A 17,549-nucleotide genomic window follows, 5' to 3' on the forward strand; every position below is an offset into this window, starting at 1 on the left:
CATATTTTGGGACTTGATTGACCTTTTGTTATAATTTTATATTTAGTAGGATTTGTGGCTAAAACTGTTTCAAGAAACTCAATGACACATTTAAGGCAAATTTAGATTTCTGAGCTCTATAGAGATCCAAAGTAGCACTGTTTATATAGGATGCTACTTGTCCTCTAAAAGGAGCATTGCCCTTTTTAATTTGGATTTCTACTCTGCTGATTAGTGCATCATTGAATTAGCTACTGCTGGCAATGCACAATAGTGTTTCATACATTTATGTTTCCTCTTTTACAAATTTGTCTCTGTATTGATGACCTTAGGTTTTTTTTTTCCCCCCTCTTTTAAGGTCTAGTATTAGCCTGCAGTACTTTATTAACTTTTCAAATAAGAAATCATCTTACATTTGCATTCTTGTTTGTATGTAATTACCAGGTTGTTTTAGAATTATCTATTAGTGTACAGCTTTCTTACTAGACTACATATTTCTTGAGTGCTGGATTTTTATATTCCATTACTTTAGATATTCCAGGAGCAATATCAATCACAAAGTTTGGCACAGTGTTTATAGTTAATAAAGATTAGTAAATGCATGAGTGAATGCTTTACCCAGAAATAACTAAGGCTTTGTTAGAAGTATCAGGGAGAATAAAGGGTTGGGAAAGCTGTAAGATAGCATATGTTATTCAAAAGCTTGGTGTTCACTTAAGTTGACTATTCTCTGTTGAAACAAAATATATATTGTGTGTCAATTATTGTGCTTGAGTAAGGGATATAGAAACATAGTTGTAATAAAAGACTTGTATTACATAATAACGACATAAAAATATTCAAGGGAGGGAATAATAACTAAACCCAGAGTAATAAAAATAAAAGAAGATGAGAACACATGTAAAAGTTGAACATTTGTAATAAGCCCAGCAGTTCTGAGAAATGTAATGTGGTTTGGGGGCATTTGGGAGGAGACCTGAGTAAGTGTGTAAGAGCCCATTTGCCTTTTATACCATACTAAGGTGGCTGAACTTTAAACTATAGACTATGAGAATGTTCCTTAAGTAGAGGAATTACACATTGCAATTTTTTAAAAATTATTTTTGTGACAGCGAAGGAGCTAGTCTAGAATTGGAAGAATCTGATTTTAAAAAAAGAAAACATGAATTGTTGAATATTGGTTCAAATAGTACTTGGAGTAGAGACAAGGCCATGGCAGAATAAATGGAGAAAAGGGTCTTATTTTCAATATGGAATAAAACTGGTAGGTCTTGGGGACTGTTGGGATATGAGAGGTAATGGGAGGGAGGAACTTAATATTTTTGGCCTTTAGTATGTAGGTAATAAATAGGTGATATTTACTTTTTACAGACACAAACTGTTTAAAATTTCAACTAAATGTAGAGGACTTTAACTATCTTTTGTATTATTTATGAACTATGTGTTTTTAACCATGCTTTAAATTAGTAAAAGACTGTGGGACTGTCCTGAGCCAAAGAATCATTTCACCATCTTTTCTACACTTCTTGAGTTTTAGAGTAAACACACAGTTAATGTGAAATTGTTATTAGCTAAAAGAAATGTAGTAAGAATGTTGTTATATTATTTAAATTATTGTTTAAGTAATTTTTTTAAGAACTTGATGTTTTTTAAAGCATAAACTACTCTATTTCTATTTACGGTTTGACTATATATAGTTATTAGAAGAGTGGCACGTAAATAGTGAGTGCCAACTAAGTATTGTCTATTATTATAACTGTTAGTACTACTTATTCCTTGGATAATTGCAAAAGCCTTTTAATTGATCTTTCTGCTTTTGTTGTTTCATCTGTTCTAAGCAGCAAACAGAAAAGCAAGTCTATTTCTGTCAAGTAGCACCTGGCCAAAAGAACAAATGAATGAATGAATGAAGTTGTGCCACCTCTTTGCTCATAACCTGCCAGCAGCATTTGATTTCATTTGGAGTTAAAGTTATTTCAATAGTCTGCAGGATCTTATGTGACCCATACCACACCCTCTGCCTCTCCTCTCAGACGTTATCAGTGGCTCCTCTCCATGTTGCTACCTGTGGATTGTTGGTTCACAAGGTGTTCCTCACTTGAATATATTAATTAATCCCTTGCCTTGGGGCTGCCTGTGCTGTGGGCCTGGACATTTATCAGTCCTTCTGTCTGGAATGCTCTCCCCTAGATATAGCATTTTTTATTTCCTCAGTTCCTCAGGTGTCTCTGTCTCTGTGTCTCTTAATCAGTGAAACTTTCCATGATCCCACTTTATAATAGAATATTCTACTTTCTGACACATCTTCCCTATCCTTTATTACTTTATGTTCTTTACAGCATTTATCACTTTCTGACATATTACATTTTTCTTTTTTTGTTTCTCCCTCTGGAATATAAGCTCCTAGAAATCAGGAGCTTTGTGCTGTGTCCACAAAATCTAAAATAGTACCTGACATGTAATACTTGCATTTTTTAGTGGATGAATAAATATACTTTCTAGCACTTATTAATTCAAAGGGTATAGGTCATCTATAGCAGGCAAGGAAGTGGGAAGCAAGATCTGTTACCTTTTTCTAACTTTTTAATTAATTAAATTTATTTTATGCAACAGAGCCATATTGGTAGTTATGCTTTTGTAAGAATCCTTAGCATTGATAATATAGAAAGTATAAGATAAATATACAGTTTTATGGTAGTGTTTTATCCAACTTTTGGCATTTTCTGTAGCACTTGGTAAGTAGATATTGAATTAGGAGTACATTCAAGTAATATAAGACACTGCTAATTTTCTCAAAGCTGGTTTCTCAAGCTAGTTTTGGGATTCTGCGCAATATAAGGGCTGTGTGGGAAGCAGTTCTGTCTGTGATTATATGGTTTCCCTCATTTTTTCCTTTGAATTATGGTTCAGATGCAATCTCTGATGCATTTTTCAATTACGCTAAAATTCTAAGCATTTTGGCAAGTTGCTTTTACCACCCAAAATAGATGAGAAGGAATCGTTAACTGTATGGGATGTTTGAAAAAATAATGGTGAGAGTCAATGCCTTGGCAAATTCAGAATTATAAGTAGATAGGAAGCATAGGTTTTCAATTAATCTTCTGATTATGGTAGTTACTTCTTAAGAATTTTATGCCACATTTGAGATTTAATTTCAACCTTGTTTCTGGATATGCAATCAGAAACTCTGCAAAGAGCCACCAGGCTTTTCCTGAAAGCTATAATATCAAATGTGAGCAGAAGTTTTAGGGTCTAGGGGCTATCTTATGAAAATAGTATAGAATGTTGTTAAGCTATTTATTTTATACTGCACATACTAGGCTACTTATCTAAATGTATTTTTCTTTTATTTCTATTACATTTTCCTCATGTGTTTGATTTATAGAATAATAACTTTACGACTCCTGAAACTGGAACTTATTTTTAGAAAAATTGTAACTAGAAGTCTGCCACTTAAAGGTTTGTTTTCCTTTAATTGACTCCAAACACTGCAACAAAATATCTTACATTTATATATACTTTACAGTTTATAAACCGCTTAAATCTATATTAGTTGTGTTTAGAATTTCTGAGGAAATAGTATTCTTTCTTCATTTACAGGTGTTGAAATAGTCTTTCAATGGCGAATAAATTATTGGTCAGGAGATCTATTTATTGATCATTTATTGAGTACCCACTAAGAGAAGGCCTATTCTAGGAATTGGGAAAATCTCAGACAACAAAATGGAAAAGTCCCTGCTCTCATGAAGTTTATATTCCAGTGAATTTAATTGAACAAAATAGATTGACTGGTTAAGTAAGGAGTCAAGTCTATAAACTATACTTTTTATTGTCTTGTAGAGGTGCTATACCTTCCTGGCATGTGACACACATATTGATTATTCACATCCTTAAACTTACTGTTCAGTCATCCAGATATATATATTATATATATTTCATATATATGATGTATTTGTATTTCTCATATATAAATCTATATATATAGAGAGAGATATAAATATATTTATATACATGATACCAATTTCTATTTTAGGTCTTCAAGTAGATAGTGTTTCCCCAACTTCTCATATTCTTTTTGAGTCGCTCTGAGTTCCCACAGAAAACAGAACTTTCCTTAGATGGTTTCAGAAGTTTGAGCAGGGAGGCTGGGGAATCTAGTAATTAGCATTATCTTCCTGAGGGCTAAAGGGGCAAGGGGCGGAAATACTGGTACAGCACTCAGTGAGGAGCTGGAGTTCTGTAGAAGTACTTTTAGCGGTATCAATAATGATAGGGGTCCCAGACTACTGTGACAAGCTAGGAAAGTATGGGGGTAAATGATGCCAACCCTTTTCCCTTCACAACTTCCAAACTCCTGGTGGTGGCTTCCATGGTCTGTTCTGGAAACCAATCTGCAGGAGAGTCTGGTAATGCAGACTTTAGGGGTCAGGTTCTTTCAGGCACAGAGTAAAAGACAGAAATGTTAGTAATAGGAATTGAGGTGCCAACAGAGAATAACAAGTATGCCTTTATTTAGAAGAAAAACTGACCACTTTCACATAAATTATGCCAGGAAATTCTAGATAAATCCTCTAATTTTCTCAGGTGAAAGTTATTTCAAATTTCTTATATCTTCATAATTGGAATATAACAGGTAGTAAAGAAATATGTGTCTCATATGTTATGTATCTCTGTATAATAATCTCAATAACAAGCCTATAAGTATTGGAGAGGAGGTTTCTTTTCCTCCTATTCATAGTGTTGGCGTGATACTTTGTCTCCATAAATATTTATTGAATTAATGGATAGACGAATGACAGTAAACAGGCAAAGACAAATATTCTCATAGTAATCTGGCTGTTAAAATCCTTGTGCAAGTTAGAATTAAAAGTTATAGGAGAAATATAATTACTATCTTATCTATAATATTTCTTAGCTTATTAACTTGTAACACATACAAAAGAAAAACATTTTGTCTTGGGAAAAATATAGCTTTTCCTAAAATAACAAACCAATATTGTTATACAAAAATGTTGTATAACAGATTGTTTTTGCCTTCAATCAAAATAGTTTTTCCAAAATATACCCATTTCAGTAGGGAATTCTAGCTTTCAATTATGAGTAAGTCATCCATCGTTTACTGTTCAACAAATATTACATGTTCAAGGTACAAACTGACTATATTTTGTAGAGAAAAGAGGTTTTCACATTTGACACTAAAAAATATTTTTGTTTTCAGAATAAAAAAAGGTGTGCTGATTATATTATACATATATATGCATACTTTAAAAGTCCTCTCAGAATTACATATTTTATAAAGTAGCCAATTTATATTAAAAGAGACTTCAGTTCTCTAAAGAATGAATGTATCATTCATTGTTATAGTGGATTGCAACAGAGTAAAAATAAGGGATTATTTTTAAAAGATCTGTTATTTCTGGGATAGTACCATTCTATATAAAATTAAAATAATAAATATATAGAAATGCAACTACCAATTATTTCTTTTTATTCTCTGACAGGTATTTTCTCTAAGAGATTTAAAACAGGCAATAAAAAAAGGATGATGCTAAAAATTGATATGTAAAAAACTGATACCCAAATATCTGATATTGTGTTGGAGGAATAAATATGTCAGTTAAACTGTTAACTCTTTATGAAATAGTGAAAAAGGTCTATAATTTCTTTCATATTCCAAAAATAACAATTACTTTAAAATTAAGTCTAAAATTTACTGCCAAGTTAAAGACTATGAAATAAAACGTAAATGTCAAATTCTAATGTTAACTTTGTGAAACAGGTAATGAAAGTAATACCTAATGCAAAGGTCATATTTGACCTTTACAATGATATTAATTATATGAACTTGTCCTTTGAATCTAAGTGTTAAAATACAGGTTAATCACTATGTGTCAATTCAAAATAAAACATAAAACTTAAAAAGCATATTAAAAATAAATACTGATTAAGAATTTCTCATTAATAATTAGCATTCAAATTGAGATGTGCTATAAATGTAAAATATATATAATCTTTCAAAAACTTAGTAGGAATAATAATAGCTTTTATATTAATTACAAATTGAAATTATATGTTTTGAATATATTATGTAAAAATATATTATAAAAGTTAAAGAAAAATAAAAATATTACATACCTGTTTCCTTACATATGAATATTTTTTCTCAAGTTGATTTTTTAAAAAGAGGTCTCAAAATGATTTTCATTTTGTTTTAAAATCCTCTTTAGCATTTTAAATGTTAATTTCAATCATATTTTGCACAACAAATGTTTTTAAAATATATCAGATGAATGTATTTTGGGAAGGGGATCAAATTGTGGTAACACTTTAAATGTTAATTATTTAAAGAAACATTGATATGAAGAATCTTTTTGTAATCTGAGAATCATCTCTAAGTATTTTTTTAGAATTTTAATTTAAATTTTTACATAAGAGTTTCCTTCCATCAACAAGAAATAAACATGTTTAGTCTTGATTCACATTAACATAAACTGATAAAATGTAACAAAGAATACACAAAAGTATACAATCTGAGATTATCAGAATATATACTTTAATATATATTTTGAGATTAATCTCAGAATATATACTTTTTGAACTATATATTTGAACTCTTTATATAATATATATAATTAGAATACACATAAATATATACACACATGTTCAAATATTAGGAGTATGTTTTTCTAGCATTTTTTGTTTTCCATTGTTGACCTGAAGTAGGATTACAATATAACTTTATTAGATGGAATTAATGATACAAACAAATTGTTTTAATCTTTTACTAGCACAATAAAATGTATTTTGAATATAAGACTATTTATGGATATTTTTAAAAAATTTGTTCTCTTTAAATTATTTATTTGTACTTGGAATGATGCTTTTTTACCTTTCTTACTTTCTGTTATCTCCAGTGGACTGAGGGGTGTCTGTGATGATGATTCTGTCTGGTTTATAACTTCAGATTACCCTGTGTTCTAGCTACTTGCCAAATTAAATCAGCCAATATTTCTTTTCTTTTTTTTTTTTTTTTTTTACTCCTCTATTTTTTAATGAATAATTTTAGCACGGTTTTCATATGTACTTTAAACAAAGTTTTTATTTTATTTCTTTTTTTTATTATTATTATACTTTAAGTTCTAGGGTACATGTGCATAACGTGCAGGTTTGTTACATATGTATACTTGTGCCATGTCGGTGTGCTGCACCCATCAACTCGTCAGCACCCATCAACTCGTCATTTATATCAGATATAACTCCCAATGCAATCCCTCCCCTCTCCCCCTTCCCTATGATAGGCCCCGGTGTATGATGTTCCCCTTGCCGAGTCCAAGGGATCTCATTGTTCAGTTCCCACCTATGAGTGAGAACATGCGGTGTTTGGTTTTCCGTTCTTGCGATAGTTTGTAAAGCAGCCAATATTTCTACAGCATCTACTTAATACTGGACTCTGGATATAGTCAGTTATTACTTTTGTTATAAATAAACAAATCCATTTTGTATTTTTTCAATTGAAGTGACCTTTGCTCTGTTATAAAGACAGAACTTGAGAGGAATTAAAAAAAAAAACAACAACCTAGTATTAACTGTTTTGTATTAGTTTTCTAAGGCTGCCATAATAAATTGCCACAGACTCAGTGGCTTAAATAATAGAAACTTAGTTTTTTAAAGTTCTGGAGGCTACAAGTCCAAGATCCAGGTGTTGATAGAGTCGTTTTCTTCCATCTGAGGGTTCTTGCCTTGGCTTAGAAATGGTTGTCCTTTCCCTGTGTCTGCATATGGTCTTTCCTCTGTGTGTTTGTGTCTTAATCCTTTCTTAAAGGAGACCAGTCAGATTGAATCAGGACCATCCTAGTGGCTTTGTTTAACCTTAATTACATTTTTAAAGGCCCTGTCTCCAAATACAGTCACAATATGAGGTATTGGGAATTAGGATTTCAACATACAAATTTGAGGGGACACAATTTAACCCTTAGCACTCAGTCTGGGCAAGCTCATCCTATTCTTGATTATCAATGAAAAAAATGAGTATAAAATTGCTACAGAAAGAAGTATGGACTGTCAGATCAAAGGGAAATTTTCTGCCGATTCTTACTGATTCTTGAAACATGGTTTGGTTTCCATGATGCAATCCGACAGTCTGCAGGTTTAGGAGAGATACAGTGCAAAAATAAATGAAAGTTACTTTCTTAAATGAAACACTGAACTTACTCCGTAAATGACCATTAGTTATTATTCTACTACTTAGACTTAAGAGATTGTCCCTCCAATTTTTTCCTTTTATTGTAGTTCCATTTGAATAAATGGCTTTGCCATCCTACCATTGCTTACTTGAGAAACTGCGGAATTGCTCTACGTTCTCTGTAACACTTTGCTCCATCTTTCCTTATCATTCTTGTCTCAATCCATCATCAGCACCCAGTCAATTTCCAAATCTCACAGATATCTTTTTTACTAATATATCTACTGTCTGTTCCATCTACTCTATTCCTACCATGGCGGGCTTGGCTTCAATTCTCAACACTTTTTTGAAATAGACTTCTAATTGATTTCTCTGACTCCAAACTGGCTGCTTTCAAATTATCCTCCCTTTTGTTGTTAAAGTGATTTTTTAAAAAGTACAACATTGGTCAACCTATTTCATTGATCAGAGTCCTCAAATGACACTCAAATAACGTCTTTTGAGTTTCAGTTCACATACAAGGCTTTTCTTTAAATTGGTTCCTAACTTAAAAAAAATCTACTCTTTACCCTCACTCCTTATTATCACCATATAAGTCCTTCCCTCTAACTATGCTGCACTATATATATTTCTCTCTTTTTTTTTTTTTTTTTTTTTTGAGAAAGAGTCTGGCTCTGTCGCCCAGGCTGAGTGCAGTGGCAGTGGCGAGATCTTGGCTCACTGTAACCTCCACCTCCCAGGTTCAAGCGATTTTCATGACTCCAGCCTCCCAAGTAGCTAGGATTACAGGCATGCGCCACCATGCTCAGCTAATTTTTGTATTTTTTGATGGAGAACGGTTTTTACCATGTTGGTCAGGCTGGCTTTGAACTCCTGACCTCAGGTGATCCACCCACCTTGGCCTCCCAAAGTGCTAGTATTACTGGTGTGAGCCACTGCGCCTGCCCTAAGTCTCTGAATTCATCATACAGTTTCATCCTTCAGAAGTTTCATTTAAGATGCTTTTTATGTTTAATGCATTTTACCTCCATCTCCTTCATTAGGCGAACTCCCATTTACTTGTAACAAATCATCAATATTTTTCCAAGAGCCATTTCATAAAAATGTTCATTCTCACTGAGATACCTATATGTTGCAAGTTAATGGAGACAAGAATGAACTATAGGAAATGGAATCTAGATGATTTTATGGAACAAAAGTATAGCTGTGTGATTTACTCTAGCATTGAGGGAGATTAAATATCTAATCCTAGATACTTCTGTAATTTAATAAGGTATATAGTCAATTGTTACAGTGTTATTTTCCAGATCTTACAAAAATTGCTCTCTTAGAATAAAGAACTTTAAATGTTAATGTTAAAAGTTTAGATCTTGCAAGATTCAGAGTAGAATTGAAAGCCTTGTGGAATTGTACAGCCACCAGTTGTAAGATTAAAATTTAAGAGAGGTGATCATTTTTCAGTTGTAATTGAGCACTGATTCAACATCTGCATTAACTATTTTAGTTATATCTAAATTTCTTCTGCCTTTGTTGTTGATCCTATTAAGTTCCAAACACATAATCCATCTATGAGTCACATTATTCAATCAGATGGAGTTGAAGAAGACAGCTTATCAGAGGCTGGTTTTTCATTGCGCATTCTCTAGAGGCAGCTGCTTTGCTGTGCAATTCAATGGATGCTCAGATTGAGAACTAACATCAACCAATCACTGGTTGGCTTCGCATAAGACAAGGAGTTCAATCTGAAAATTCAGAACCTTAACACTGGCACATTGACATGTGATCTTAAGACATTAGACCAGTATTATTTACCATACTTTTTCACTAAATGTGATTCTTTACACACACACACACACAAAATCAAAATTTATCTTTACTTGTGTATTTTTGTAGACCATTATGTAATTACATTCATAGCACAGAAAATTGAACAGCTGTGCCTTATATAGACTTTATATTTTATATTTTAAGTTTACATAATATATAATATAATTAAATATTTTAAGTTTACATAATATATAATATAATAAATAAATGAAATAAAATAATATATTATTATTACATATAATATATAGTAATATAATAACATATAATTATATATTATATACATAATACATGAAAAATATATATTTTATATAAAATATATATGTAATATGTAATTATATATTATATAATATATTTTATTATTTTATTCATCATATATTATATATGATTATATATACATTATATAAAATATATTATGCATAATATATTATACATAATATATAATATATAATATAATATAATATATAATATATAATAATATATAATATATTATATATAATATATAATAATATATAATATATAATGTATATATAATAATATATAACATATAATATATAACATATAATATATAATATATAAATATAATATATGATAATATATTAATATATTATTTAATATATTATAATATATAATTAATATATATAAATATATATAATATAGTATATTATGTATATTATATAGACATTAAGTCTATATAAGGCATAACTGTATATTATATACTTATATATAAAGTCTATATAGGGCATAGCTGTATATTATAATATATATTATATATAAAATATATATACACTCATATATATAAGTATATATACACTTATATATAAAAGTATATATAAGGCATAGCTGTATATTATAATATATATTATATATATAAAATACACACACACACAAGTAAAAAAATGAGCAAAAAATTGTTAGCATATGTGCATTATTTGTTTGGTTTTAAAAGTATGCTATTACTTATATACTTTGTATTGATAAGAAATATAGTGAGATCATTTTGTAATGCATGTGACATTCACAAGAACATCATCTGTATAGACAGTTTCTATTTAATTTTCTTACATTTTATTGGCTTTTGCTCTATACGTATACTGTCTATAGGCAAACACTATAGTATAAACCCAGTTCACACAGCTGGAGATCACAAAGTAATTGTATCAACTGTACCTTAATCTTGGTTTTGTGGATCGTTAAAGGAGGAGGATGCCTTGTATACTAAAGATGCTAGTTTACTCAATAACTTTATCTTTTTTAGCTGTGAAAATTTTTATGGCACTATTGAATCTAAATATTTATAGTTCATTCTGTCACAATGAGCTTGTTTACATACTGTATTAAAACATGTCATATGATTAACATAAAACACTATAAAATACCTTCTGGGAAAAATAGTACTGTAAGCTTTTTATTGAATTTTTCCTGTTCCTTTCTAGTATATTTTATGACTATTAAACCCCTGAAATAAGAATTTATAGTGGAAAAGTTGGCAGGATTCCATTTAGTGAAGTTAGGACTTTAAATAGAATAGCAAGTACTTACGAAACCAGCATTATTTAAAAATATTTATTATTTAAAAGTACTATATACTTATATATAAGATGCATATATATATTTATATTATATATAATATATTTATATACATAAATATCATATATATGATAGCAACTTTTTTGTTTTTCAGCAAAAAATCACTTGATTCATTATAATTTATATATAATTAAGTATGGAATTCCAGAATTTCTATTCCTGGAGAGGAACTTAGGTATTATCTCTCAGTGCATTCATTTTACAAATGATAAAATTAAGTGATGCACAATTCCAAGTAGTTAATGGCAAAGCTGGGAGAAAATTTAGGAAGCAGAGTTTCTAATTGAACCCTCGGTGATTCCATTACTCAGTTCATATACTCATGTACTCAATAGTGCCTCCTTATTTTTTTTAAATGTTAATAATTTTGTATTCAAATTTCTCTTTGTTATTTTTCATTTATTACAATTCAGGTATGGTTACTCAGTGTTCTGAATTATTCAGTTGGAATTTGAGAAATGTTATTGGTATGTGTTTAAGAACTTGTATTTATTTGCTATGTGTCTATTTAAAATTAGTAGGTATTAGACAATATTAGAGATGCTCCTACTTAAAAATAATTTACCAAAAAACTCAGAAACTAATTTTATTGATCAATTATTTATATTGTCTCATGACATGTAAAAATAAATATTTTCAAGTTAGAAATACTAATAATACGATGATTTTAAATATGGTTGTCTAGATGAATATTTTCTACTTTTGCTTTATGTTATGCTTCACCATAAATTAAAGAAGGCATTTCCTTATTTGGGTGTTACTTGGACATACTAGTATGTTACATGTACTTTTAAAAGCACTATTTGAATGAGTGAATGAATTAATGATAAATAAAATGACTAAAAAACTTGCATAAATATAACACAATCTAAGTTATCAATGGAGATATTTCTGAAGTCAGCAAAAATTTATCATGAAGATGAATAAACATAGTATTTCATTTATGTCAGCACAATTTTTATTAGTGGATGTGTGTTTTTGAATCATTTTTGTGGTGTAATATTGCTCAGTTTTGTGGTGATAATGAGACATTCTAGATGAAGATTATTCAGGTAGTTGGCAATAAGTATTTAAATGTCAAAATATGGATCAAAAGGGGATCAGGTTAAAACACTAAAAAGATGATTTAAAATGAGATGTCCATAAGGAGCTTTGAAAAGCTCAGATGTTAATCTGATGATCTAGGAGACCTGTGTGCCTGTCCAGGTAAGACCTGAGGAGAAGGCCCTGCTATTTTCAATATGGTTGACTTTGAGGATCTACCTAGCCAAAAAGTGAGAGCTAAGACAGTGCTGTAAACTGTAGGAGTGTTGAAAGTGTTTACCAAGGCACACAGAAAGGCTCTTGGGATACTAATTGTTTCCATTTGATTCCGAGATTTAAGGAAATCTCAGTCTAATCATTTACGGATCATTAACCTAACCAAACAGAGACCTCGTTGGCCACAAGCAGCAAAGACTTCTGACTTACAGAATTACTTCAAGTAAATCACTACATGAAGAAACAAGCACCAACAACTATAAAGAAAAATAACAGTAGGCCTGGTGGAAGGGGAGGATAGTATCTGAATTCAGGGTTGTTATTTATTACGTTCAACTTTCAACATAAAAGCTTTCAACATCATGAGATAGCAAAAAAAAAAAAAAAAAGAAAAAGAAAATTATGTGGCATACAAAGTAAAAAGCAAAGCAAAGCAAAGCAGTTAAGAGGAGCTGCCCTTTGAGAAGCACAGACATTGGACTTCCCCAACAAAGACATTAAATGAACAATTATGGATATGTTAAAAAAATGAAAAAAAAACATAATAACTAACAGCAAGTATGATAATGTCTTACCAAATAGAAAGTAGCAATAAAGATATATACTATAAAATACTAAATAGTAGTACTGTAGTTGAAAAGTATAACATACAACGAAAAATTGATTAGATAAGTTCAACAAAGAATTTGAGCTGACAAAATAATCGGTGTACTTGAAGATAAATCAGTTGATATCATCTACAATGAGAAGAAGGGAAGAAAAAAAAATTCAAAAAAGTTGACAGAGCCTCTGAGACCTGCGGAACACCAGCAAACATTCCAAAATAGGCATGATAGGAGTCCCAAAAAGAGTAAGGGCAGAAAACATATTTAACAAAGTAATGAATCTACACATTCAAGACTCTCAACAACTTCAAATCGGATAAACTTGTAAAATCTACATCTAGATACATCATAAACATCAAAAAGCAAAGACAGTGAGAGAAACTTCAAATTGCAAGAGTGAAGTGACTGACAACATATAAAGGATTTTCGTTTAGATTATTAACTGATTCCCTATCATATACTGTGGAGGTCATGAAGTAGTAGGGTAACATATTCACAATTCTGGCGGCAAAGGGCAAAGATTTCAACGAAAAACTTTATAGCCAGCAAAACCGACTTTCAAAGGCAAAGGAAACAGCCAGGTGCAGTGTCTTGCTCTTATAGGCCCAGCTACTTAGGAGGCTGAAATCGGAAGATAGCTGGAGTCCAGGATTTCAATAACAGCATTGGACAACATAATAAGGCACCATCTCTTAAAAAAAGGAAAATTAAGACATTCCCATATTTAAAAGAATATTCACTAACAAAGTTCCCTTTCAAGAAATGTAAAGAGTATCTTAGATTGAAATGGAAGATTACTGGACAATAACTCAAATAAAGAACGCAAGTACAGTTATCTGGGAGAGGTAAATATAAAAGATTGTGCTGCTTGTTTATAATACTTCTCTTATTAGATTAAAAACAAAATTGCATAAAACAATAATTATAAAACTGTGTTGATATGCTTATAGTATATAAAGATGTAATTTATACAACAATAATAGTTACAAGGCGGAAGGAGGGATTAGAGCTACATAAGCTCACATTTTTGTGTAAGATTGACATGAAGTAAGTATTAATTTGAAAAATATTGTAATAAATTAATTATAATTCTAAGAGGAACCACTGGCCAGGCGCGGCGGCTCAAGCCTATAATCCCAGCACTTTGGGAGGCCGAGACGGGTGTATCACGAGGTCAGGAGATCAAGACCATCCTGGCTAACACGGTGAAACCCCGTCTCTACTAAAAAATACAAAAAAAACAAAAAACAAAAAAAAACCAAAACAAAACAAAACAAAAAAAACAACAACAAAAAACTAGCCGGGTGAGGTGGCGGGCGTCTGTAGTCCCAGCTACTCGGGAGGCTAAGGCAGGAGAATGGTGTAAACCCGGGAGGCGGAGCTTGCAGTGAGCTGAGATCAGGCCACTGCACTCTAGCCTGGGCGACAGAGCGAGACTCCGTCTCAAAAAAAAAAAAAAAAAAAAAAAAAAAAGAGTAACCACTAACAAATCTATAAGGCTATAGTAAAAACATAAGAGAAGTAAAATTTTAAAATAGTAAATAACTATTCAACTCAAAAAAGGCAGTAATGGAAGAACAACGTAATACTAATACAAAGGCGTAAAATGTAGAAAACAAATAGCAAAATAATAAATGAAAACAACTCAAATTTCCAGAAACTGATTAATAAACAGCGGCATGTCCATAAAAGGGAATATTACTTGAAAAGAGGAATGAAGTACTAATACATGGTACAACATGGATCAATCTGGAAGACATTATGATCAATGAAAGAAGCCAATTGAAAAAGGTCACATGTTGTATGGTTGAATTTATAGGAAATGCCCAATTTTTACCAGGGGCTGGGAAAAGGGAAGGATTGAAAGTGACTACCACTGGTTGCAGGTTATCTTTTAGGTGTCATGAAATTTTTCTGCAATTAGTACTGATGGTTGGACAATGCTGTGACTGTACTAAACCCACTGTATTGTAAATTTTGAAAGAATGGATTTTATATGTGAATTAATTAAATCCATTATAATTGATTTTATATTTGAATAGTGTGAAAAGCTCAATGAATATGTTATTTTTAAAAAAGAGAAATGTAAGCATAGAAATATAAATTTTTGAACCTTAAAACTAAATCCTAATTCTAAGGGTGAGAATGAACACAGTTTTTGACAGAAGAAAGAATGATACAAATAAAAATAAGTACCACACCACAAGTAGTAACCACAGTATTAAATAAAAAATTGTCTGCTAGGATTAAATAACCTAATTCTAATTAAATAACTTATACTTAATTCTAATTAAATAGCTAATTAACTTATTTTCTTGGCACTTCTCACACTATTTGGTTATATCTTTTCAAGTTATTAATTTTATTCCACCTTATACTATAGTTTTAAATATTCTTAACCACTGGTTTTGCTCTCCAAAGAGCAAAGATTACATCAAATATGTGTTTCTACACCCACAAGTTCAATATTTTGTGTATAATACTTTCTCAATAAATATTGGTTAATAAATAAATATTGTGGTATAAATGTAGAATGAATTATTCCACATTCTTTAATTTTTAAAGATATTTGTAATTTAATTTCCATATTTGTATCAAGTCCTAGATAATCCCTGTTGGTAAGATGCAGAGAAAACTGGAATGACTTTTAAATTATTAAATATGGAGTCAGGAATTTTATGCATCAGATGTATGTGCTCAAACTTACAGAGACTCGAATGCTCAAGTTAAATGGCTATCAGCCCAGATATTCCTCTAGGTCTGAGTGTAATTCTGAATTAATATGGTCATGACACACAGATTTATATTAAACTAGTTTCATGATGAAATAAGGTCCAGGTGGAAGTAGTCACATTATGTCAAGAGCAGAATATTTGGATTTTTCTCTTGTTTGCAGTTTCCAAATCTCTTGAAATTAAAACTCTTTAGGTAATTCTATTATTAAGTATTACTAATATTTTGATTTTATTGAAATAACACAGATTTTTTGATAGGTGATGTTTAATGTATCCTTAGGAACGCCTTTATTTTTCCTTAATATAAATGCATCAAACTCATGCTTTTTTTATTTTTAATTTGGATTTCTCCGGTGTCTTCGTTTCTCATTCATCTTTGTAGGTAGGGATTCCTTTTGATACTGATTTTTCTAACAGAACATAATAGTTGGATCTATATATTTACTCTAAAAATTTCATATAAATTTCCTAACAATAATTCCTTTTAAGCTTATTGAGCTTTTTACTTACTTAGTATTAGAATTTTGTTACTGTTTTTATATATGCACAGTTTTTAAAATGTGTTGACTTTTAAAATTAGCCTTTTGCCCACATTATATTTGTCCTCTACCATGCAGTATAAACTACCAATGAAGTAAAACTGAGTTTTAACAAAGGAATGAATGTAGTGTAGATTTCCTGAGCCAGAAGATAACATAGAATAACAGCCCAATATTTACAGCTAATTTGTAAAATAGATGTTTCAATCCTTTAAGACTCTTCCTAACATTGAAATATAAGTCATTTTTCTTCTTCAAATATTTAAAAATAAACCACACATTGTCTTGAATACATCTGACTCTGGTATATGTGTACTTTAATATGCTGACTGCATCTGTGTCTGTGTGTTTTTTATTTATTATTATTATTATTTTTTTTTTTGCAGGGGGACATCCAGCAGTTTTTGATCACAGGTGACCCCAAGGCAGCATATGACTACTGTGAGCATTATAGTCCAGACTGTGACTCTTCAGCACCCAAGGCTGCTCAGGCTCAGGAACCTCAGATAGATGAGGTGAGGAGCACAAGACCAGAGAAGGTCTCTGTATTTCAGTGATACGGACATAGCAGTGCAGTTTACAGTTTTTGAACTTACACTTATTTATTCCATTTTAGTTAAACTATGCTTTGTATTTTAATAGTGTTGTAATATTTCCAGGAAAAAAAGTGACTTGAATATATTTGGTACTTGTTTTCTTGCTGTTTAAGCATTTTATTACATAAATTTATTAGAAATAGTGGTGTTCACCTGTATACTGTGTATATGCACATACTCCATTTTGGAGGGGGTGAGAAGAAAATAATTTCTAAGAGTGATGTTTCGACCATTAGCAT

General features: G+C 30.7%; 1 protein-coding gene across 2 annotated transcripts in view; it reads left to right on the top strand.

The window, feature by feature from the left end:
- The window catches only part of COL11A1 (collagen type XI alpha 1 chain), a 218,994-nt gene that overhangs the window by 54,875 nt on the left and 146,570 nt on the right, over positions 1 to 17,549 (top strand). For both annotated transcript variants that reach the window (XM_007977793.3, XM_007977794.3), the window contains exon 5: positions 17,101 to 17,229. In XM_007977793.3, the coding sequence (XP_007975984.1) occupies positions 17,101 to 17,229 (129 nt within the window). The remainder of the gene's footprint in view (positions 1 to 17,100; positions 17,230 to 17,549) is intronic.

The sequence above is a fragment of the Chlorocebus sabaeus genome, chromosome 20, assembly GCF_047675955.1.
Source record: "Chlorocebus sabaeus isolate Y175 chromosome 20, mChlSab1.0.hap1, whole genome shotgun sequence".
Classification (NCBI taxonomy): Eukaryota; Metazoa; Chordata; class Mammalia; order Primates; family Cercopithecidae; genus Chlorocebus; species Chlorocebus sabaeus.